The following is a 23,556-nucleotide window of genomic DNA, read 5'->3' on the forward strand; positions in this document are numbered from 1 at the left end:
CAGAGTACATCATGAGAAATGCCAGGCTGAATGAAGCACAAGCTGGAATCAAGATTGCTGGGAGAAATATCAACAACCTCCGGTATGCAGATGACACCACCCTTATGCCAGAAAGTGAAGAAGAACTAAAGAGCCTCTTGATGAAAATGAAAGAGGAGAGTGAAAGAGCTGGCTTAAAACTCAACATTCAAAAAACTAAGATCATGGCATCTAGTCCCATCACTTCATGGTGAATAGATGGGAAAACAGTGAGAGACTTTATTTTCTTGGGCTCCAGAATCACTGCACTTGGTGACTGCAGCATGAATTTAAAAGATGCTTGTTCCTTGGAAGAAAAACGTTGACAAACCTAGATGGCATATTAAAAAGTAGAGTTATTACTTTCCCAACAAAGGTTCGTATAGTCAAAGCTATGGTTTTTCCAGTAGTCATGTATGGTTGTGAGAATCAGACCACAAAGAAGACTGAGTACTGAAGAATTGATGCTTTCAAATTGTGGTGGTGGAGAAGACTCTTGAGAGTCCCTTGGACAGCAAGGAGATCAAACCAGTCAATCCTTAAGGAAATCAGTCCAATTTTCCAATTGGAAAATCAGTCCAATCAGTCCAATATTCATTGGAAGGGGTGATGCTGAAGCTGAAACTCCAACACTTTGGCCACTTGATGCGAAGAACCGACTCATTGGAAAAGACCCTGATGCTGGGAAAGATTGAAGGCGGGAGCAGAAGGGGACGACAGAGGATGAGATTGTTGGATGACATCACTGTCTCAATGGATGTAAATTTGAGCGAGCTCCAGGGGATGGTGAAGGACAGGGAGGCCTAGTGTGTTGCAGTTCGTGGTATCACAAAGAATCGGACACGACTGAGAGCCTGAACAACAACAAAGACATGGCCAAGACTGCTGGAGACTTCGCTTTGCAAGAATGAAGTGGCGTGAGCGTGCACGGCCATTATCAGCAGGGTTTTGCAATTTCCTGGTGTGTCTTAGGGGCTTCCCTGGGGGCTTAGTGGTAAAGAATCCGCCTGCCAATCCAGGAGACACAAGTTTGATCCTTGATCTGGGGAGACCCCCTGGAGAAGGAAATGGCAACCCACTCCAGTATTCTTATCTGGAGAATCCCATGGACGGAGGGGCCTGGCGGGCTACAGTCATGGGGGTGCAAAAGAGTCGGACATGACTTTGCCCCTAAACTACAAAGAGTGTCTTGGGTTCATGGAACAGAAGCCAGAAAGTAGCATTATTTGTCTAGGGCTGGGATTTCGCCATTCTCTAGGATTTAGAAAATTCTTGAGAACTCTGGCCGTAGAGGCGGAGGAAGTCCCCGGCAAACTTGCTGCCATTTTACGGCAAATGAAGCTGCTGGACAGCCGCCCAACCCCTCTTCCCCTCTGTCTCAGTTCCCCACAGTCGGGCATGCTTCTCTTCCCGTCTCTTCAGAGTCTTCTTCCTTTGTTAATCTGCTGAACCAACAGTAACTGTTGAACAGTAATCTGCTGAACCAACAGGCTCCAGGGATAAGAGAGAAGAGGCGTGGACTTGGTTCCTAATCTTGTACCGTTTACAGTCCTGTGGGACAGGCGCACATGCCCAGAATTACATGCTGAGCCTGAACTCTCAGGCCAGCATTTGAGACACACCAGCTAACCAAGAAGATGGGCTTGTGCCCTAAAGAACCATCTTGCCTGAGTTACTCATAGAATCTGGACTCTTCTTCTACTAGAAGGGGTGGGAGTGAAGTCAAACACATCCTGGGTTCCCATCCGCCCCTGGACGGGTGTGTTCATTTCTTCCTCCCTGCAGTCAGGCACAGGTTGGCCCAGTCTGGATGCTCCTGTGAGCCAAACAGAGGTATTTTAGCTTAATGCTCATTATGTGGGAAGCAGGGTTTCCAGAGATGGGCCATTATGTATAATTTAAGCCTATAGGCCACAGCCCTGTAGTAATTAACGTGTGTGTGTGTGTGTGTGTGTGTGTGTGTGTGTGTGTATGCATGCATGTTCAGTCATGTCCGATTCTTTGTGACCCCATGGACTGTAGTCTGCCAGGCTTCTCTGTTCACAGGTTAACTCAGAAGAACAAGGTTCTTCCCGAGAATTAATAGGGGAGATGAGACTAAAACTAAGCTCCAAAAAGCAGGTAGACATATTGGGGAAAAAGACTTTCCTGGAATAGGCATGTAAATAATGATAATAATAAAGGTTCTTCCTTGTTACAGTTAGGGTAGAGTGTTACAGTGGCAAGGTGTAACGGTCTGGGGAGAAAGAGAATAAAGAAGCAGAAGGTATGATCAGGAAGGCCTCTCTCTGAGCCGAGAACTGAAGGCTCAGTGAAAGCAGAAGTCTGATGAGTTAGTATCCAAACTCAACCAGCAAGGCAGAGGTAGCCCTGAAGTTTGAACCTAGGTTTGTCTGACTTTGAGAACCCTTTTCATTAAATCTTAACCAACAAGGAATTATACTTGCTCTCAACCTGATTACATTTAGCTATGCTGTCCTCCCATGAAGCAACTTGGACAAGAATAAGGAGAGAAATCATTTATTCGTTCTTTACCCATTCTGATCATTCACCATGGATTAGCCATGATGTGCCTGCAAGTGCAAAGTGCAGCTGTGGCCGACGCCCCCAGGACTGCTGAGCAAAGCATTGTTAGCCTGGAGCTGGGGTGATGCAACCGGAGCCCACAGGCTCTTCAGATGCCTCTCAATGCCCTCTTTGCTCCAAAGGGTTCCTGCCCTCATTAGAATGCAAGGCATGTGCATCCCTCTTGTTTATCCTTTCATTCCTAGGCAAACACAAGTCTAATAAAGAGGCAAACAACTGTGTCCAGGTCGTAAGTCCACTCGGGAAGGTGGATATTTTGGGGAGGTTAGGCTGATGCCAGCAGGTGGCCATTGCACTGTGAACTCTGAACGTCATTCAGCTCCTTGAGGTTCAAGGGTAGTGTTGCCTGCAGTGCTAATTACTCACTGCAACCCACTGCCAAGGGAGGCCGAGCAAGGTGGAATGTTAGAATTGGCAGCCATCTTTCTTGGGTATTTCGAGTTCTGTCTGCCTGGAAAATGCAGCTGATTTGGATGGAGAAAGTTTAACAGTTTCTGTGCCAGATGCTGTGGAGCTTTCAGGAGATGTTGGTGGGGCAATCCCTGTCCTCAAGGAGCTTTCAATTTAGAAGGAAGGATTTCTGACATAGCAAACAACCGAGGAGGCAAGGTGTGGTGAAAAGATCAGGGAAATTGAACCATTCAAACTGGCTTTTCTCACCATTACCATATAGTCTTGTGTAAATTATTTCATCTTCCTGAGTCTTGCTTTCTTCCTCATAAAAATAGGATGCTATAGCTATTTCACTCAATATGTCAGCAAATTTGGAAAATTCAGCAGATATGCAGATGACACCACCCTTATGGCAGAAAGTGAAGAGGAACTAAAAAGCCTCTTGATGAAACTGAAAGTGGAGAGTGAAAAAGTTGGCTTAAAGCTCAACATTCAGAAAACTAAGATCATGGCATCTGGTCCCATCACTTCATGGGAAATAGATGGGGAAACAGTGGAAACAGTGTCAGACTTTATTTTGGGGGGCTCCAAAATCACTGCAGATGGTGACTGCAGCCATGAAATTAAAAGACGCTTACTCCTTGGAAGGAAAGTTATGACCAACCTAGATAGCATATTCAAAAGCAGAGACATTACTTTGCCAACAAAGGTCCGTCTAGTTAAGGCTATGGTTTTTCCAGTGGTCATGTATGGATGTGAGAGTTGGACTGTGAAGAAGGCTGAGCGCCGAAGAATTGATGCTTTTGAACTGTGGTGTTGAGAAGACTCTTGAGAGTCCCTTGGACTGCAAGGAGATCCAACCAATCCATTCTGAAGGAGATCAGCCCTGGGATTTCTTTGGAGGGAATGATGCTGAAGCTGAAACTCCAGTACTTTGGCCACCTCATGTGAAGAGTTGACTCATTGGAGGAGACTCTGATGCTGGGAGGGATTGGGGACAGGAGGAGAAGGGGATGACAGAGGATGAGATGGCTGGATGGCATCACTCACTTGATGGACGTGAGTCTGAGTGAACTCCGGGAGTTGGTGATGGACAGGGAGGCCTGGTGTGCTGTGATTCATGGGGTCGCAAAGAGTCTGACATGACTGAGTGACTGAACTGAACTGAACAGGATTGGAAGAGATCAATTTCATTTGAATCCCAAAGAAGGGCAATGCCAAAGAATGTCCAAACTACTGTACAGTTTCGCTCATTTCACATGCTAGCAAGGTTATACTCAAAATCCTTCAAGCTAGGCTTTAGCAATATGTGAACCAAGAACTTCCAAATGTATAAGCTGAATTTAGAAAAGGCAGAGGAACCAGAGATCAAATTGCAAACATTTATCAGATCATAGAGAAAGCGAGGGAATTCCAGAAAAACATCTACTTCTACTTCATTGACTACACTAAAGCCTTTGACTGTGTGAGTCACAGCAAACTGGAAAATTCTTAAAGAGATGGGAATATCAGAGCACCTTACCTGCCTCCTGAAAAATCTGTATGCAGGTCAAGAAGCAACAGTTAGAACTGGACATGGAACAATGGACTGGTTCCAAATCGGGAAAGGAGTAAATCAAGGCTGTATATTGTCACCCTGCTTATTTAACTTATATGCAGAGTACATCATGAGAAATGCTGGGCTGGATGCACAGCTGGAATCAAGATTGCCAGGAGAAATATCAACAACCTCAGATATGCAGATGATACCACTCTAATAGCAGAAAGCAAAGAGGAACTAAAGAGCCTCTTGATGAGGGTGAAAAAGAAGAGTGAAAAAACTGGTTTAAACTCAACACTCAAAAAAGTAAGATCATGGCATCTGGCCCCATCACTTCACAGCAAGGAGATGGGGAAAAAGTGGAAACAGTGACAAATTTTATTTTCTTGGGCTCTAAAATCACTGTGGATGGTGACTGCAACTATGAAATTAAAAGACGCTCGCTCCTTGGAAGGAAAGCTATGAAAAACCTAGACAGCGTGTTAAAAGCAGAGACATCTCTTTGCTAACAAAGGTCCGTCTAGTCAAAGCTATGGTTTTTCCAGTAGTCTTGTATAGATGTGAGAGTTGGATCATAAAGAAAACTGAGCGCTGAAGAATTGATGCTTTTAAACTGTGGTGTTGGAGAAGACTCTTGAGAGTCCCTTGAACAGCAAGGAGATCAAACCAGTCCATCCTAAAGGAAATCAGTCCTGAATATTCATTGAAAGGACTGATGCAGAAGCTGAAGCTCCAAGACTTTGGCCACCTGATATGAAAAGCTAATTCACTGGAAAAGACCCTGGTGCTGGAAAAGATCGAAGGCAAGAGAAGAAAGGGGTAACAGAGGATGAGATGGTTGGATAGCATCACTGACTCAGTGGACATGAGTTTGAGCAAACTCTGGGAAATGGTGAAGGACAGGGAGGCCTGGCGTGCTGCAGGTCACAGTCAGCCACGCCTGGGCGGCTGACATGGGCTCCCAGCACACGGGACCTGTTACCGTGCTAGTGTCGTTACTAGGGATAGACTGGTGTGCGCCAGGCCAGGAACCGCTAAAGAAGTACTGCTCTTGCCTCCGACGCTCGGTGATGTTTGTTCTTAGCACTGGCATCTCATCGACAGTGTTATAGATGGGTGAAACAACGGGGCCATTGTCCATAGTGAGGTCACATGAGATCAACTGTACAAACAGGAGTTTCAGAATTTTTATCAATTCTCAGGAAGAAGGGGAAACAGCTGCAGGAAGGGAGGAAAGCCTGAGAAAAGGAGAAGACAGGGTCTTTTGCAAAATATTTTGTCGCAAGAGGCCGCAAGCTATGTCTCTGACTGAGATTTACCCAGCTCCAAACCTAGAGGGCATACAGAAGCAGCTGCTTTGATCAGATAACACAAGAAAAGCACATTAGTATGATGGTCCCAACCTGTATTTGGTGCCGAAGTGAGGAACTGTGCTTTACAAAATCTGTTCTGTTTCTGAACTGTTAAAGGCCCTATGGGATAAAACCCTCAACTGCCCTTCAAGGGTGAGATTAGAGGAATTTCTTTTAAAAGTAATAGAACATAGCATCATGGACTATAGCAAGAACTGTTTATTAATAGAAGCTGGACTCTGGTTAGGCAGACCTGAGTTTGAATAAACTTGTGTGAACTTGGGCAAACTACTCAAATTTCTATGGGCCTCTGTCAAGAGGAGAAACCACTATGTACTTTGCAAGGCTGAGAGAATTCACGGAGCTCATTCCTGAACAATGTCCGGCACCTCCTAGGGGCTCAGTAGATGGCAGCCGTGGTTCTCAATTGTGACCGCTAGGCGGATTCTTTTGCTTAATCCCTGCAATAACCCCATGAGGAAGATACTGGGATTCTCCCATTTTTACGAGGGCTAGAGACGTTTTCTACCTCAGGCAAGGCCACACAGCTAGCAGGCAGAGTCACCACTCCAAACAAGCCCGAGAGCCCAGGATTTTCGTAATGAACAAGTTGTATAACATTGCTCATAAGAGCAACAGAAGCTTAGCGGGTCAACAGGAGGCCCGGAACTTGAATTCTCTTGCATAATACTCCAGTGGCAAGCTGAGGTTAGTGCGCCCCAACTTTGCAGTGGCTCTCTGTTTACAGGGGGTTGTAAAAGACCCCCAGTCTTGCCCTGGGTCTTGTATAAGCCCCCCGGTCTTGCCCTGGGTCTTGTATAAGACCCCCTGGTCTTACCCTGGGTCTTGTATAAGACCCCCTGGTCTTACCCTGGGTCTTGTATAAGACCCCCCAGTCTTACACTGGGAGAGGCAATGTATGATCAGCCTGCCTTTGGCTCTCTTCTAACTCCGTCCGGAAGTAGATTCCTTCATCTCTCGCTTAAGTCAATCAAATGATTTGTGAAAAGTATTCTCCTTTTCTTAGCCTAGCCCTGACCATGTTCCCTTTAATTGTGTGCCTACATGCGTGCTCAGTCCTGTCCGACTCTGGGACCCCATGGACTGTAGCCCGCCAGGCCCCTCTGTCCTTGGGATTTCCCAGGCAAGAACACTGGACTGGGTTGCCATTTCCTTCTCCAGGGGATCTTCCCCATCCAGGGATTGAACCTGGGTCTGCATTGGCAGGCAGGGTCTTTACCACTGAGCCAGCTGGGAAGCCCTTTGATTGATATAAATTAAATTGCACATGCCATAGGTGTTATATATCTATCTACACCTATCTATGTCTATATGTATATTTCTTTCAGGAGATGAAATAGTAAGAACAAAGTGTATTTAGGATCCTTACTGTTCCTTTGGATTTATTCAGGAAAAATAAAACCAAGTTTAGTTATTTAATTGAATAGCTCTTTGCTGGTCATTAAATGCAGAGAGAACTCAGCTCCCTAAGAGTTTTAAGAAGAGAGAAACATAATAGATGCCTAGAGTTGGAAACAGAGAAGGCAATGGCATCCCACTCCAGTACTCTTGCCTGGAAAATCCCATGGACAGAGGAGCCTGGTGGGCTGCCGTCTATGGGGTCGCACAGAGTTAGACACGACCGAAGCGACTTAGCAGCAGCAGCAGCAGCAGCAGAGTTGGAAAGGACCATACTTGTTGTATAGTCAATCTTCCTTTAAATTTAGATACCTTAAAAGACCAACCTTTTCTTGAATAGTAACCATGAGTTCATTCTTTGTAAGAGAATTCTGGGAGCATGGATGGCTGGAGAGTTTGTTTTGTTACGAGATAAAACATGCTTCTCTGGACCTTCCAGTTTTGCTCAGGGAAATGTAATGCCCTTCAGATATCCGCGAAGGAAAATCACACCCACCTTCTCCCATCGTCCACCTAAAGCACCAGGATGCTCAGTCGCAGGCTCCTCAACCACGGGCCAGAAGGGGAGCCGGTTAAATCGCCCTCGTCTAAATATTAGGCGGAGTGAGCCTCTTGAAACAGACAAGGAATCCCGGCACTGCCTGACCGCCGTTGCTGCAGCGGCTTCCCATCCCACCCGCCGGGAGCACAGCGGCCCCTCTGCCTGCGTGGTCCTCCCAGACGCCGAGCTCGAGCCCCTCTCCACGGTCGTCCGCAGGTGCCCCCTCGTCTCGCAGCCACTCCAGCCGCACTGGCCTTTCTGGGCACGTGGACTGTCCCCCGCCCCAGGGCCTTCCCACTGCTGTTTCTCCCAAGAGACGCCCGATTCTGCCGTCTGTCCATCCAGACTTTTGTCAGGAGTCCTCTCTCCGGGGACACTTGTTCCCATCCAGCTGAAAACAGCTCCTCCTGTCCCGCTCTGTTCTCTGCTCTGCTTTGTCTACTTTATCAGGAATCCATTACCTGGATTATATTCTATTTCTCTCCCTCTAGAATGTGAGACCCACGAGGCAGAGGATTGGTTTTTTGTTTTTCCCCCCACTTTTTTTGTTTATTCATTCATTCGGCTACACCAGGTCTTAGTTATGGCATGCGGGTTTGTTTTTGTTTTTGTTTTTAATTCATTTGTTTGTTTTTGGCTGTTTTGGGTGTCCGTTGCTGCACAGGCTTTTCTCTGATTGCCGTGCGTGGGCTTCTCACGCGCTGGCTTCTCTTGTCGGGGACCCGGCTCTGGAGGGGGGCGCGGCTGTAGAGCGCGGGCTCTCCTAGCTGGGTCACGGGCTCAGTACTCGTGGCCACGGGCTTAGTTGCTCCGCGGACGTGGGGTCTTCCTGGATCAGGGGTCGGACCCGCGTCTGCTGCAATGGCAGGCGGATTCTTTACCTCTGAGCCACTAGGGAAGCCCCGAGGATCTGTTTTGTTCACTTTGCATTTCCGGCGCCAGATACATACTAAGTGCTCAAAGTTTGTTAAATAAATAAACGGATACGTGAGTGAATGAGTCAATGCACTGGGCGACAGGGCCGCCCATCACTCGGTCACGCGGCTCCCCGCGCTGTCTGTTTGCAGTGACTTAGACGAGACGTCCGGAGGGAAAACGGTCCCGATGGCGTGCACGCAGCGCAGCGCAGCCGACCCTTTCTCCTCTCGGTCTGAGCTAGTCGCTTATTAGAGAAGCCTAAGGCAAAACGGGCTTCCCTGGTGGCTCAGCTGGTAAAGAATCCACCCGCAATGCGGGAGACCTGGGTTCAGTCCCTGGGTTAGGAAGATCCCCTGGAGAAAGGAAAGGCCGCCCACTCCAGGATTCTGGCCTGGAGAATTCCATGTATATTCTGTGGGGTCACAAAGAGTCCTACACGACTGAGGGACTCTCACTTTCACTTTCAAGGTAGAATGAGGTTATTTAGAATTGTGGTCAAGCAGGGGCTCCTATAGAACTTGCAGATAACAAAAACTCCTGGCTTTGGGGGAGTTTTTTTTAAGACCCAATTTTCTTGTTTTTAAATACTCAATTTTCTTTCTTTCTTTCTTAAAACATTTTGTCTGCATGGCATTCAGGATCTTAGCTTGCGAGCCAGGGATCAAACCCACACCCCCTCCATTGGAAGTCTTAACCACTGGACGACCAGGGAAGTCCCCCAGTTTCTTTTAACGACAATCGTTTTCAATTCTGGTCTCTCCTAGTATGAAGTTATATAACCGAATTTTGTATTCTATTGTATTCAATATTGTATTCAGTATATGAAGAATGTTATCCCAGACAGATCTAGCTATTTTTTTTTTTAATCTCTTGACTTCAACCTGTCAAGATATTTTTGAATTTTGTTCAGTCCAGGTCCACAGTGTGTGGTAGCTAGCTGTCAATGAATTATTGCATTCAAGAATATACGCCATATCCCATGATTTAGGAATCAAGAAGCTATCATCTCTGTCACCCCCATAGAGGGCCTAGGAATCTGGAGAATGGACAGTGAAATAATGTTTATGAAAACCTTCTATTTGCACAATCTTGTTTGCCTAGAGTAACAGCTAGGAGGGGTTGGAAGAGAGATCCTGTCTTAATTCTGCTGTCCAAATCTCATGTGCATAAAGACAATCTCAGTAGCATAATTGGCAGAGATCTATAAACTGTGTCTATAATTCATCCTACAAAAAGTCTGCAAGACAGGAGGACTCCCCCTGGCAGTGGCGTGGAGCAGAGATCGAAGGAGCCAGTTCTCAGCACGTTCCACACATAGCCTGTGCGTACCTCTACAAGCAGAACTCACAGGAGTGTGTTTAGCAACAGCTGACTTCCATTTCTTCCAGTTAAAACGTGCTTTTTTGTTTCAGTATCCCTGATATATAGTGCTCGGCACGTTGCCCAGTGGCTCAGCGGTGAAGAGCCTGCCTGCCAGTGTGGGAGACACGGGTTCAATCCCCTGGAGAAGGAAATATCAGCCCCCTCCAGTGTTCTTGCCTGGAGAATCCCATGGACAGAGGAGTCTGGCAGGCTACAGCCCACGGGGTGACAAAGAGTCGGACACGACTGAGCCAGTAAACAGCAATAACAACAGTTTTGCTAAGCATTGGCTTATATTATAATGAGTGCTTGCGAAATCTGTGTTGAATCAACGCTATATGAGTTTGTAAAACTCTTCCATTCGAACAGTTGGAGCTGTTGTCTGACAGCGACCTCCATTCTCTCTGATATCTTAGGAACTTTGAAATGACACGCTATGATGCCCACAGCTCTGATCACCTCCTCATTACCAACTGATTCTTTTTTTGGGTCACAGCAAGGTCAGTCTAGAATAGACGTTAATCTGTGGCTTTTGATATGTTCTGAAATAGGAAACATTTTCAAGATTTATCAAACGTTTATCAGATCCTCTGCTTTTAATAGACTTATGTTTCTTCTAGAAAATAGTTGAAATTCCCATTCCTTTAGAATCTTGCCAGTTTTGTAATCCTCATTGGGAAATCATGGAGAAAAGAGGACTCCTCTGCTTAAAATGCATTTGAACTCAGGCAAGGTGCCCAATTTAAAGTTTATTTTCTTGTATATTGACAATGGTAATACTCTGAAGGGCTTTATGAAGGTGCCATAAGGCAATGTGTGTAAATGTCTTTACTTACGTGGCCTGGCAGGGGGCAGGCACTTACTAAATATGAGTACCATTTGTGGAATGTCTTCTCCACGCCAGATACGATGCCACTCACGCAGACTTGCTTTTCCCGTTTCCTTCTCCCAGTCCCGACTGCCCTAATCTCCCAACCAAGCTGTCCAGACTTTAGCTCTTGTGACCTTGACTCGGAGCAAGCTTTCTGTTTTGTTGATTGCAAAGTGGGGAGAGTGAGTGAGCCTTAATTCTGACTTATAATTCTTCAGTCTTCTAACATTTTCTTTAAAAGAGAAGTGCTCTTCAAATGCACGACATTGTTCTTTTTTTTCTTTCTTAAATGAAATGCAGTGAACACATCCCATTATAGTCTTTTTAGGTGTGTAATATAATGATTCAGTGTTTGTATATATTGATCAATAATCACCACAGTGGCTCTTGTTGAGATCTATCGCCACACAGAATCAGACATCTTTCTTCTCATAAAGAAAGCTTTTAAGATCTACTCCCTTAGCAGCTTTCAAATAGGCAATGCAGTATTATTATCTACAGTCACTGTGCTCTACACGACATCCCGGTGACTTATTGTATAACTGGAAGCTTGTACTTTTTGATCTCCTTCACTGGCTTTGCCCACCCTGCTTCTGGAAACCTTCAGTCTAGTCTGTGTGTCTGCGCGCCCACTCTCTCTCTCTCTCTCTCTCTCTGTTCTAGAGATGGCTCCTATCAGTGAGATCCGAGTATTTGTCTTTCTCGTCTGACTCGATGTCACTTAGCATCATGCCCTCAAGGTCCATCCACGCTTTTCCAAGTCATTGTTCTTAAATTCCCCCCACGGTCCTCAGACTCTGGTTACAGTTTGTTGCCATTAAGACTCAACCCCCTTGAGATCTGTAGGTGAAGTGACGGCTACAGGGCCCTAGATTTTCTTTTTAGGCCACTTTATTTGAAAGTCAAATGAAGCAGAAACTGACGAAGCAGAATGGCAGAGAACCTGAAGTGCTCTGAAAGAGTCCCAGGAACTCCTCCTATTTTTAGAAAAGTAGAGGGCTTCATCACATCGAGGCTGGTTAAAATAGGTCCACACCGCAACGCAAACGCTTCAGTCTTCCTGTTAATTATCAGGTTTGGAGGGTAACTGAGGTGACTCTGAAGACACTTTTGAAGGCATTGACCTGAGCTGCAGATCAGGATTAATGTTCCTTTTCTGCAGGTCCAGATGCTTTGAAATTTGCTTCACTGCGGAAATAATCTCACTAGCCTGTTCACTCTCTCTTTTTAAACAGCATTTTTGGAGATATAAACCAGAACACCCATCCTTTTAAACTTAACATTTCAGTGGTGTCCAATCATTCATAGAGATGTGCACACACTACCATGATCTAACTTTAGAGCCTCTCTGTCACCCCAGAAGAGAACTTCATCTGCAGAAGCAGTCACTTCCACATCACCTGCCCACCACTGATCTACCTTTCTTCTCCGTGGCTCCAACTACTCTGGGTGGTTCATGTAAGTGCATTCATACAGTGGGGCCTTTACAGCTGACTGGTCTCACTTAGCATGGTGTTCCCAAGGTTCATCCCCATTCTAGCATGTATCAGGACTGCATTCCATTTCATAGTTGAGTTACATTTAATTGCATGAATATACTAAATTTTGTTTATTCACTCATCAGTTGAGAATTCTGCTGTGGACATTTGTGTACAGGATTATGTGTGGACACGTTTTCAGTTCTCCTGGGTGTATACCTAGGAGTGGAATTGCTGGGTCACATGATAACACTACGTTTAACACTTTAAGGACCTGCCAAATAGTTTTCGAAAGGGGCTGCACCCATTTTATAATCTTATCAATAATATATGAGGGTTCCAATCTTTCCACATCCCTTCCTGATACTTCTTATTTTTTGTCTTTTTAATTTTGGCCATCCTGTGTGTTCTGCTCTGCTTAGTCGCTCTATCATGTCCAACTCTTTACGACCCCGTGGACTGGGTCTGTAGCCTGCCAGGCTTCTCTGTCCATGGGGATTCTCCAGGCAGGAATACTGGAGTGGGTTGCCATGCCCTTCTCCAGGGGACCTTCCCAACCCAGGTCTCCCACATTGCGTGTGGATTCTTTACTGTCTGAGCCATCAGGGAAGCCGTTAGCCATCCCAGTTGGTGTGAAATAGTACCTATTTCACTGTAGTTTTGATTTGGATTTCCCAAATGAATAACAATAGTCAGCATCTTTTCATGTACTTATGACCATTTATATATTTTCTTTCTAGAAATGTCTATTCTACTCATCTGAACATTTAAAAGATTGTCTAAGTGTCTTCTTTTGCTCACTTGCAGGAGTTCTTTATATATTTGGATACTAGACTCTGGTCAGATATATAATTTGCAGATTTTTTCCATCTTTTCATTTTCTTGCCCTCTTCACAATATTTTCCAGCCCATGAGCATGATGGTCTTCCCATTTATTTAGGTCTTCGATAATATATTTCAATTATGCTGTCTAGTTTTCAGTGTACAAGTCTCACATTTCCTTTGTTAAATTAATTATTAAATATTTTAGACTTTTTGATACTGTTATAAATGCAATTGCTTTCTTCGTTTTGTTTTAGATTGTTCATTGTGAGTGTACAAAAATACCACTGATTTTTTTTTATCATGCCATATTCCTGAATTCATTTATTGTTGTTGTAGTTCTAACATTTTAAAAACAGATTACTTAGGATTTTCTATATAAAAGTTCACACCATTTGTGAATAGAGGTAGTTTTATTTGTTCCTTTCCAATTCAAATGTCTTTTATTTGTTTTTCTTGCCTAATTGCTCTAGCTGGAAGTGCAGTGCTGAGCAGAACTGGTGGGAGAAGGCAGTCTTGTGTTGCCCCTGATCTTAGAAGGAAAGAGTTGCGTCTTTCACTATTCGGTATGATGTTAGCTGTGAGTTTTTCAAAGAAATCTAGTATCAGGCAGAAGAAGTTTCTTTCTATCCTTAGTTTGCTGAAAGTCACTATTTGTTGTCTGATTTAAGGGGAATCACAGAAATAGCAGTTCTGCTTCCTCCCCAAGAGGGTCCCACTGTGCTCCGAGCATGTGATGGTGCCCTTCCAGTAGCAAGTATAAACTTCCTTTTAGGTTTGAGTTCAACAGCTTTCTTGAGTGGAAGCTCAAATTCTTGGGACTTTCCAATTCAAATAGAAGGTTGTTATTGTCACAGTGGAAACCTGTGTCTCCAGAGCCCTCTCCAGAGTCATGGTACCCTTTGCCAAATATGTGCAGCCCATTTTCTCTCAAGGCTGGAGAGAATGTGAAGAAAGTGGTTCATAACATTTCCAGCTGAAACCTACACGTCATCTCTCTGCAAGTAAAGCAAATTCTCCTGGAACCTTTGTCACTACTAAGCACCTACTATGTGCCCCGCACTTTGCTGCCTACTGAGATCATGGGAGTAGATGATGTTTCCTGCTATATTTAACAAAGGTTTAGTATTTGTTTATTTCCTGTGTTCAACTACTGAGCTACCTGTTTTCACATGCATTGTATCGTTTGAGCTTTGTATCAGTCTTGTGTGATAAGAACTATTATTATTTTTGTTATGAGAATTCTGAGTGTCAGAGTGGTTAAGCAGGGTCTCATGCTTGACAGTGGCAGACCTAGGTTGGCTTGACTCCAGAACCCAGGCCTGCAGCCCCTGTACCAGGCTGTCTTTCCCCTGCTCTCTGGGCATGTGTATTCTCACCGCCGAGGCAAGCGCGCTGACGTGAGCCAGGCGGCGCTACAGGCACAAGTGCGAGCGCCGCGGGCAGAACCTGCGCGTCTGGAGGCAGTGCCGCGGTGCTGCGGCTGCGAGGCCTTCTGGTGCGGGTGCTGGGCCGTGGTTTAACAAAGGCTTGGGTGACCACAGTGGGTGAGGGGCAGGGCTGAGAATCAGCGTGAGGGGAAGCACGGAGATGAGCTGGGCTTTCTGGGCCCGCGTCGTACTGTCATTGGTGAAAGATCTGGTCTGGGGGTAATTCGGGTCATATTTTGGGGTGTGTATAGGTATGTGGCTTCCCTGGTGGCTCAGCTGGTAAAGAATCCGCCTGCAATGCGGGAGACCTGGGTTCAATCCCTGGGTTGGGAAGATCCCCTGGAGAAGGGAAAGGTTACCCACTCCAGTATTCTGGCCTGGAGAATTCCATGGACTGTGTAGTCCAGGGGTCGCAAAGAGTCGGGCCTGACTGAGCGGCTTTCATTTTTCATAGGTATATGAATGGGCTTCCCTGATGGCTCAGACAGGAAAGAATCCACCTGCAGTGCAGGAGACCTGGGTTCAATCCCTGGAGAAGATCCCCTGGAGGAGGGCATGGCCACCCACTCCAGTATTCTTGCCTGGAGAATCCCATGGACAGAGGAGCCTGGCGGGCTATAGCCCATGGGATCACAAAGAGTTGGACATGACTGAGTGACTAAACACACAAAAAGGTATATGAATACTACAACAAAGAGTAGGGTTTAGAAAAGTATTTAAGTAGTGGGGTTGACTTAGTTATTGATTGGTTTCTTTCATTTGTTTCTATAAACGGCACTCCTTGAACTGTTTCCAATGTTTCTGAGAAAGTACCATAGGCAGAAGGGAGAGGGCTGCTTAGATGGGATCCTGGCTTCCCAGTCCCACTAGAGCAGCTCCAAATTTAGACGTTGGTATTCATTCTGAGATTTTATTTGAAAGTAAGGTATTGATGCTTAAAAAAAGGGTTTCAAACCACCGAGTTAGCCCAATAATCCTTCTTTACAGATGAATAAACACAGGCTTAAAGGGACACAGCTCGTTAGTAAGAGAACAAGAATTCAAGTTCAAGTCCCGATTTCTTTATCCCCAGTCCTTCACTGGACAGACACTTATTGTCTGTCTGTTGCATGCCAGGAAAGATGCAAGGCTGTGTGGCGTGCAGGGTGACTGGCCAGCATATTTGAAGCGGCCCTGAAGGATGGAGAGGCCTAAACAGAGGTTACAGATGCAGTGGGAGAGCCCCTGCTCTGCGTGGGAAGGGCAGAAGTCGGGGCCTTCACGGAAGAGTGGCGCCTGACCTGAATCCTCACCGCGGTGCTGGAGTCAGCCAGGGAGACTAGGTGGAGGAGCGCGTTCTAGGCCGAAGCAACAAGGTGCACCAAAGGACGAGGGTGTGAGGGAGCACAGCTTCATCAAGGGAGAGCAAATCGTCCCCTGATTGAGAAAACTCACCCTTTGTTAAGCACCCCTCTGTGCCAGGCATTGTATAGGCAGCTTACACGGATTCTCCCATGTAATGCTCGTAAGAGTCCTGTGAGCTGGATACAGATGAGGAAACTGAGTCTTAGAATGGAGAAGTAATTCGCCAAAGGGTCAAGTAAGGTCTAACTGCTGAACAGTGGTAGAACCGGGATCAGAATTTGGGGAGCTTAATTTTGGATTTGGAGCCCTGTGCGCCTCGCTAAGCAGTTTGGATTTTATCCTGTAGGTCAGTGGGTCTCAAATTTGCAGCAGAATCACCTGATGGGCTTGTTAAAGACACTGGGCGCTACCTTCGAGTTTCTGAGACCCAAGAATTTGCATTTCTAGCAAGTTTCCAAGTGATTCTGACCCTTCTGGGGATCACACTTCGACTGGAAGGTTTTCAGTTTAGGGGGGAAATCATCACATTTGCCTATATTTCATGCAGAGCTTTCTGGGTAAGAAATAGAAAAATGAATTACAGATTGGATAAGACTTGCCTCAGTGGAATGGTGTTTGAAGAGGGCAGAGAGTGCAAACGGGAAGAACAGTTATTTCTTCTCTTATATTTTTGTTCTTAGCATTTAATCATTATCTGATCAGTCCAACATTTACATATCTGAATCTGATTCTGCTCCTTGCTTTGTCTCTTATACTAGAATAGCTATTTCTAACCTGTGTTCGGAAGACTGAAGATGAAGAGATGAATCTAGAAGTATTCATACAGGAAGATAATTTAGGTATTCATGGCACTCAGCAGTCTCTGATAAAGGATGGTAATAATTCTGATTAATGACTAGGATCTGCAGGTATGGTGTCTGATTCGAAGTAAGAGATGAAAGGACTGTGGCGGAACAAAAGTGGTTTTAAGGTTGCCCTGAAAGGAGCCTGGAGAGGGGCTGGCTGCTCCCGTGGCTGTGTTTCGGGTGTGCTGACTTGAGGCCTCGCGTGGCCCGGTGGAGGGACATTACGTTGTGGTGGAGAGGACCGGCCTGGCTCAGGAGGCGCAGTTTCCGGGCTGGGCCCAGCCCTTTATTCCACCACCGTGGGCTGTCCTCTGTCCACCGTGGGCCGTCCTCTGTTGTTTGAGCCTCCATTTCATCTGTTGTTTGAGCCTCCATTTTTCATCTATTGTGTTGGCCAAAAAATTCTTTTGGGTTTTTCCGTAAGGTGTTTTTGGCCAACCCAATACAAGTGGAGTTGACGACGGCTTCTCAGCCTGTTTGTGTGAGACTGGAGGATAAAGGATGAGAGTTCTCAACCTTGGGTTGATACTTTTAGTTAAATAATTTTCTCCAGTCATATAGCCACCCATCCGGGCTCAGATGTTCACAGTTCACTTGGCAAAGTTGACTCAAACGACTTCCATTTGCCTGGATTTTTACACGCGCGTTTCAGAGTAGCAAAAAAAAAAAAAAAGACTTAATTTGAGTTTGAGTTTTACAATGTTTTATTGTAAGCTATAGTTAGGAACAAAGCTGAGCTATTTCCTGGGGGTAATTCTTCTTAAACCTCAATTATGAATTAATGTATTTTCAAATGTTTCAAGTCTACTGTAACTTTACTTTAAATCAACTGCCTCAGAAGATTTTTTAAACTACTGACACATGTTTTAAAGCTATTAGCGAGATCCCTTATTTTAACTATTTAATTCTAGAGTGTTAGCAAATGGATGCATATTGCTACATCTTTCTTATAATCCAGTGAAAACCTAAGAAGTGGCCTCACTGGCCATCATGACCATTAGCGATTCATTCGCTCACGCATCACATTAGCGCCTTCCTGCCCCTCAGCCTGCATGCTCGGAGCATGGACAGCCCTTTGCCCAGCTCACCCAGTTTCCTGCCTCTCCACCAGCGCCGTCGTTTTCCTGATGCAGCATCTCACTCACTGGCTTTTGTCTGGATTACCACCTCCATTTCCAAGCTAACCTACTGTATCCATTTTGACTCCCTCCAAATCATATCCACACTGTACAGAGGTTAAGACTTCATATCTCATTAAGCTTCCACTGATTTAAGCCCTTTAAAGGCTTTCCAAAGCATTTAGGATCAAGACGATACCACCCTACGTGCCTGACGAGGCCCCGCATGGACTGACCTCTACTAGCCTCTCCGGCCTCACTTCACTCCAGGCTCCCTTTCATCTCGCTGCACGGGTCGAACGGGATGCCTTTGGCGGGATGTGTGGTGCCTCCAGTCTGCGTAGAGCCGTTGCATATCCTGTTTGCTCTGCCTAGAAGCCTTTCCTCATCTCTTACCTCCTTACTCCCCTCCACCCTCATGTCCCAGCTCAGCCGACACTTCACAAAGTCTTCTGTGACCCTCTTGACCACATCAAACCTAAATCATGTGTTCTCATAGCACCATTGACCCCTATACATCTATGCCTGCCACAGCTGCAATTTTCCGTTTATTTCTGTGTCTATGTGAATTATATGGAGGCCAGGGGACTATGTTTGGTTTGGCTCCTTGTAAGGAACTAGTGCCCAGAAGAGTGCTTGGCACACAGTAGGAGCTAATGAACATCTGTGCCATGAATGCATCTTCTTAGAGAGTGTTCCGGTACAGGGGCTCATGCTTAGTCCCATTGAGAATACATGTAATGCATAGATGTTTATGATATAAATGGAAGTCATTGAAAGAGGTGACAGTGTTGATTTCAGCTTTCAACTGTGTAATAACTAATAACGCAAGTCCTGTTGGCATTTGAATAGGCGTATGCCGCTTCTCACTGGCGAACCCCCCAGGGACCATAGATTACTCGTAAAACTTTGCCCCTGTGGTTTAAACTCTTAAGTGGAGTCCGCTTTATACACAGGCAGTGCTGGGTTGTGAGAGCAATTGAGCCTGCCTGTTTTTGTATTAGCTGTCAGGATTTCTTGCTCCGTTTAGTCGGCAAATCCCTTCTGCAGAGCCTGTTGTCCATGTCTGTCCTGAATTTTCTAACAGGTCTCAACCACAGCAGAATTGAAAAATAAGACCTAACTGAAAGAGCTTTAAAATAGGGTAGGAAGAATACATGTAGGTGCTTTTTCCTTAATTTCCTGGTGTTTGTGCTGTAGCGACTGCTTAAGTGTTGCCCTGAAAATCAGGTGGTCAGCGACCTAGAAGTGCTGCGGGAGCAGAGTCAAGTCAAGGGACCGTAACTGTAGTTAATTCTGCACAATGAGAAGCTGGATATTGATAAAATTTGAATCTGTTCATGAATGCTTCATAATTACGGTAGGAGGCAAGAATGACAACCCTCAATTACAGATTTTTTCAGATCTCACTGTTGACCTCAAACCCTTTTACCTTAATCAGGGCTTGGAAACAAGGACTCACAGAAGCATGTCATGAAAAGATGGACTGTGCATTTGTATAAATGCACCTACTGTATCACAATTAAGCAATACACACCCTGGCTGCTTGGTACCACCAGCAAAGTAAATAAAAGACTGTCTCGCTGCTTACAGTTTGGAGATGGAAGAACAGTGGAAGAACCACCATGGTTTGCCATTAAGGGAAATAAACTTTAATGCCCAATTAGTAGTGGATACTATTAGTGATATATTAAAATTACATTATGATTTAGGCCAGGCAAGTCAACATTCAGGACGTAAGTTAACTGATTCAGAGTAATTTATTCTAATGCTCTTTTCTTACGTCATTTGCGTCAGAACGTGGCCCTTCCATTGCTTGCATCAGAAGAGCCTGTTGTGTTAGCTCCTGCCTGGCCCTAAACTTTCCCTTTCTTCTCCTCACCTCCAGGAGCTTATGGTTCTGAATCTTGGGGTTTAGACCATAAGCATCAACATTTTAAACAAGTTTCCAGGGTCATTCTTATGCCCAATAAAGCTTGAGAATCACAGAATGATTTTTCAGGCCTGAGACTGTTGTTAAGATTTGTTTGGGTTTTCTTCTGCCAGGGGGCAGTGTTCTCTGAAATATGGCTGGATTAATAAACCAAGCTGAAAGTTAATTTTAGTCTTTCTCATACACTTTCTTATTTACCAACCCAACCACAAGTGACCTTATACTATACCCAAATCTTAAACACCAGCACAGGTGAACTTTCTTGATTTAGTTCTGTTATAAAAGGCTTTGGGCTCTATTTCAGTCATCTTGGTTAAATTTCTAGACATGCAGTCTGCATTATCAGGCTTTTCAGTTTTCTGAATTTTAGATAGTGAGGGCTGATTTTGTTTTACAGTTGATTGGATGCCTGAGGTAGGGACTTGGGTCACCCCCCTGACAGTTAATTTGTAATGATGTCTTTTAGTTAAGGTCTTTGAGTGAAATTCTGTGTAACAGTGGTTAGGTGGTGTGTGTGTGTGTGTGTGTGTGCGCGTGCGCAATGACCAGTAGTAGATAAAGTTCTTTGGCCGAATGATTATCAGAAAGAGAGGTTGAGTTCAGTCCTCTTAGATAATTGGTAACAAGTGCTGTACAGAAGCAATTATGGATCAAGCTGGGCTTCCCTTGTGGCTCAGACAGTAAGGAATCTGCCTGCAATCTGGAAGACCGAGGTTCGATCCCTGGGTTGGGAAGATCCCCTGGAGGAGGGCATGGTAACTCACTCCAGTATTCTTGCCTGGAGAATCCCATGGACAGAGGAGCCTGGTGGGTTACAGTCCATGCAGTCTCAAAGAGGCGGACCCGACTAAGCGACTAACACACACATTTCATTTCTCTGGCTATTACTCTTAAGACTTTTTTCCCCCTGCACAGCTACTCTGTCCAAAAAATGAATGGATAATGTTCAGCTTCTGAGTCTAATCATTTTTCAAGGAGGGTATTCATTGTCCTCAGGCTGGATTTCCACCATCAAATATCAGACAGACTGTATAGCTGTTGGGCTCCGGTGAGGGCTGGCGAGGCTGGTGAGGAGGTTGAAGCAGCTTTCTTTGGGAACATTTGGACCGCTGTGGCATACCATGCAGTCACAGGATTGCCTTGATATTTCCCTTTTAGCTTGATAGTTTTCCTCTATACAAGCCTGCGTCTTGAAACTGAACATAAAGATTAGAAAAATCTCACGTGGGGTTAACCTCTTTCATAAACCTTGCTAAACACCCGACCCCAAATCATTTCAGTATGGCATGCAGACTGAAGCAAGAGACTTCTAGAGAAAGAGCCGCCGGCCTGCCATCTCTGTCAGAGTCAAAATGAAAAGGCTTCGAGAGAGGCAGCTGCAAGTCTGGCACTGTGTTTTCTCCTTCTCGATTAGCTGTTACTAAATTCTGGAATATCTAATGAAACCCAGACCTACTGTGCAGCCCACCGTGAACAGGCCCTGGCTTTTGTGCTGTTGGGCTTTATCTGAGCAGAGCCCCTGCTTCCTCGGTCTGTTGCATAGTAAGCGCCCTGTTTGTTCACGTGCACACACATGCTCTGCACAAGAGCCGCGGTCACCGGGTCTGACCAGAGGAAAACCAGAGATAAGCTTTCCTCCCCCATTTGAATCCTACAAGTGTACGGTATTTAAAGAACTTTCAGCTTCTGAGGGCTTGATTTCTTTTAGAAGTCCCCTGGTGGCTAGCTAGCTCAGTAAAAAGAATTTAAGCCTCACAATAGCATCAAAGGCACAGTGTTTGGTGGCTAGATGATAATTTATCTGGGTAAAAACCTAAGGAAACAATTCTGTAGAGCTGAATTCTTGCTGCCACCAAGATGTCCTTTCTCAGTTCAGTCATTAGTAAAGCTTCCCCCATCCCACCCTTGCTGCTCCCCAGTCCCTCCGAAACAAAAACAAAAAACCTAAACCCAAAGCTGACGGTTTTTTCAGGAGGAAGAGGCAGGCAGGCCTGAAGTCATTTTATGCCTCCTCACAAGGCAGGAGACCTCTGTGCGGCTTCACTGGCATTCCCAGGATTTTGATAAATGTTACTTCTGTAAACTCCAACGACAACATGGGGAAGTAGAATGCTATCTCTTGTGTTTCGTTACAATCCTGGGAGGTTTCATCGTGGGAAATGTTTGAGGAGCCGGGAGTCGCTGAGAATGCGGCAGAAGGGACAGGGTCATTTATACTGCCAGAAAAATAAAGAAACGGGCCGGACAGAGGGTTAGTAGGTTTAGAAATTATAAAACTTTCCTTGTTGTTTTAAAAACATGAAGTTGTGAGGTTGACTGCATTGAATAACTTCATTGTTAAACCGTAAAAGCTTAAAGCTGGTAGAAACCCTTTTGTGGCTCTGTTTCATTTTTATCGGATAAAATGCATTTGGTTTCTTTTTTTAAAAAGCCATGTTTTCAGGAGGGAAGGAAAATGAACACGCAGGGTTATTGGCTACAGCAACATAAGAAACCCTTATGTTACCAGAGGAAGCCACATGAAAGCGTCTGTGTGTCAGGGGAGGGGCCGCGCGGGCGGAGAGGCGGAGAGGGATGTTTCAAGCTGCTCAGGCTCAGAGCTGCGATTTGCGAACAAACTGTGATGAAATCGAGCTTTGGACAAATCAGAGGAGCCTGTCAACCTCCCAGGTGGGATTACTTGTAGTTAATAGACCGGACTCAGAGCCCCAAAAAGCAGCGCACTCAGGGTAGGCAAACAGCACACTGCCGCAGGCTTTCCAAGAACCCTGCCATGGCCAGGAGAAGCTCATGCCAGCTCCGTCAGGTAGGAGGAGGAGACAGTGACAGGGCAGGGTTGCTCTCTGATTTTGAATTTTCTTGTTGCTTTTAAAATGAAGACAGCACTACAGGCTGCACTTGGGAAGCTGCAGGGTTGGATGGTGATGTTGAAGTCCTTTGCTCTGCCTTTGTGGAATCTGATTTAGGCTTGTCTGCTGCGCTGACAGTTTGATCTTTTCTTCTCTTAGGTAATATCTCTGTTCACTTTTGCTGTTGGTGTCAATATCTGCTTAGGATTCACAGCAAATCGAATTAAGAGGGCAGAAGGATGGGATGAAGGCCCTCCTACAGGTATGTGTAGCAGCTGTGCCCTTTGTCAGTCCTTTTAAAATATTAAAAGTGATCACTGTCCACTCGTTAAGAAATGCACCTTCAATCTTGCAGTGTAACTAACTCATGCCGTCTCTGGAATAAAATCAGCTCTCTGTGCAGTTCAGATGGGGGAATGTGGTTTAGTAAGAGAACATTTGATGAACTCTTCCTGCTACTTCAACTGACTGTTTAAATCTCCGTCCTCTGAATTTATAAATGCTAAGATAACATTAAAGCTCTTGTGAGCAGACAAGGCTGAAAAAGAAGTGGTGAGAACAGGTGCTGAGTTGATAGTAAGAGATATTGTGAGTGTAATCTGTTGTCATAGGATAGGAGATCTAGTATTTGTGTCCAGAAGTTCTGACCTTGAGAAAGAGAGGGATGGAAGTAAAAAAAAAAAGGAAGAAAGAAAAAGAAAAGGCAGGGAACTGTTATGAAAGTTCAGGACTATGAG

General features: G+C 45.2%; 1 protein-coding gene across 12 annotated transcripts in view; it reads left to right on the forward strand.

Moving 5' to 3' along the window:
• Positions 1-23,556, forward strand: part of ENPP2 (ectonucleotide pyrophosphatase/phosphodiesterase 2) — a 135,439-nt gene that overhangs the window by 18,570 nt on the left and 93,313 nt on the right. For 6 of the 12 annotated variants that reach the window (XM_025264960.3, XM_025264963.3, XM_025264958.3 and 3 more), the window contains one exon: positions 22,979-23,081. The exons of 1 other annotated variant lie outside the window; for it this stretch is intronic. In XM_025264960.3, the coding sequence (XP_025120745.3) occupies positions 22,979-23,081 (103 nt within the window). Of the gene's footprint in view, positions 1-22,529; positions 22,777-22,978; positions 23,082-23,556 lie in introns of those variants that run through there. 5 more of the 12 variants (XM_025264962.3, XM_006074702.4, XM_006074703.4 and 2 more) reach the window with 2 other exon arrangements.

The sequence above is a fragment of the Bubalus bubalis genome, chromosome 15 (assembly GCF_019923935.1).
Source record: "Bubalus bubalis isolate 160015118507 breed Murrah chromosome 15, NDDB_SH_1, whole genome shotgun sequence".
Lineage (NCBI taxonomy): Eukaryota > Metazoa > Chordata > Mammalia > Artiodactyla > Bovidae > Bubalus > Bubalus bubalis.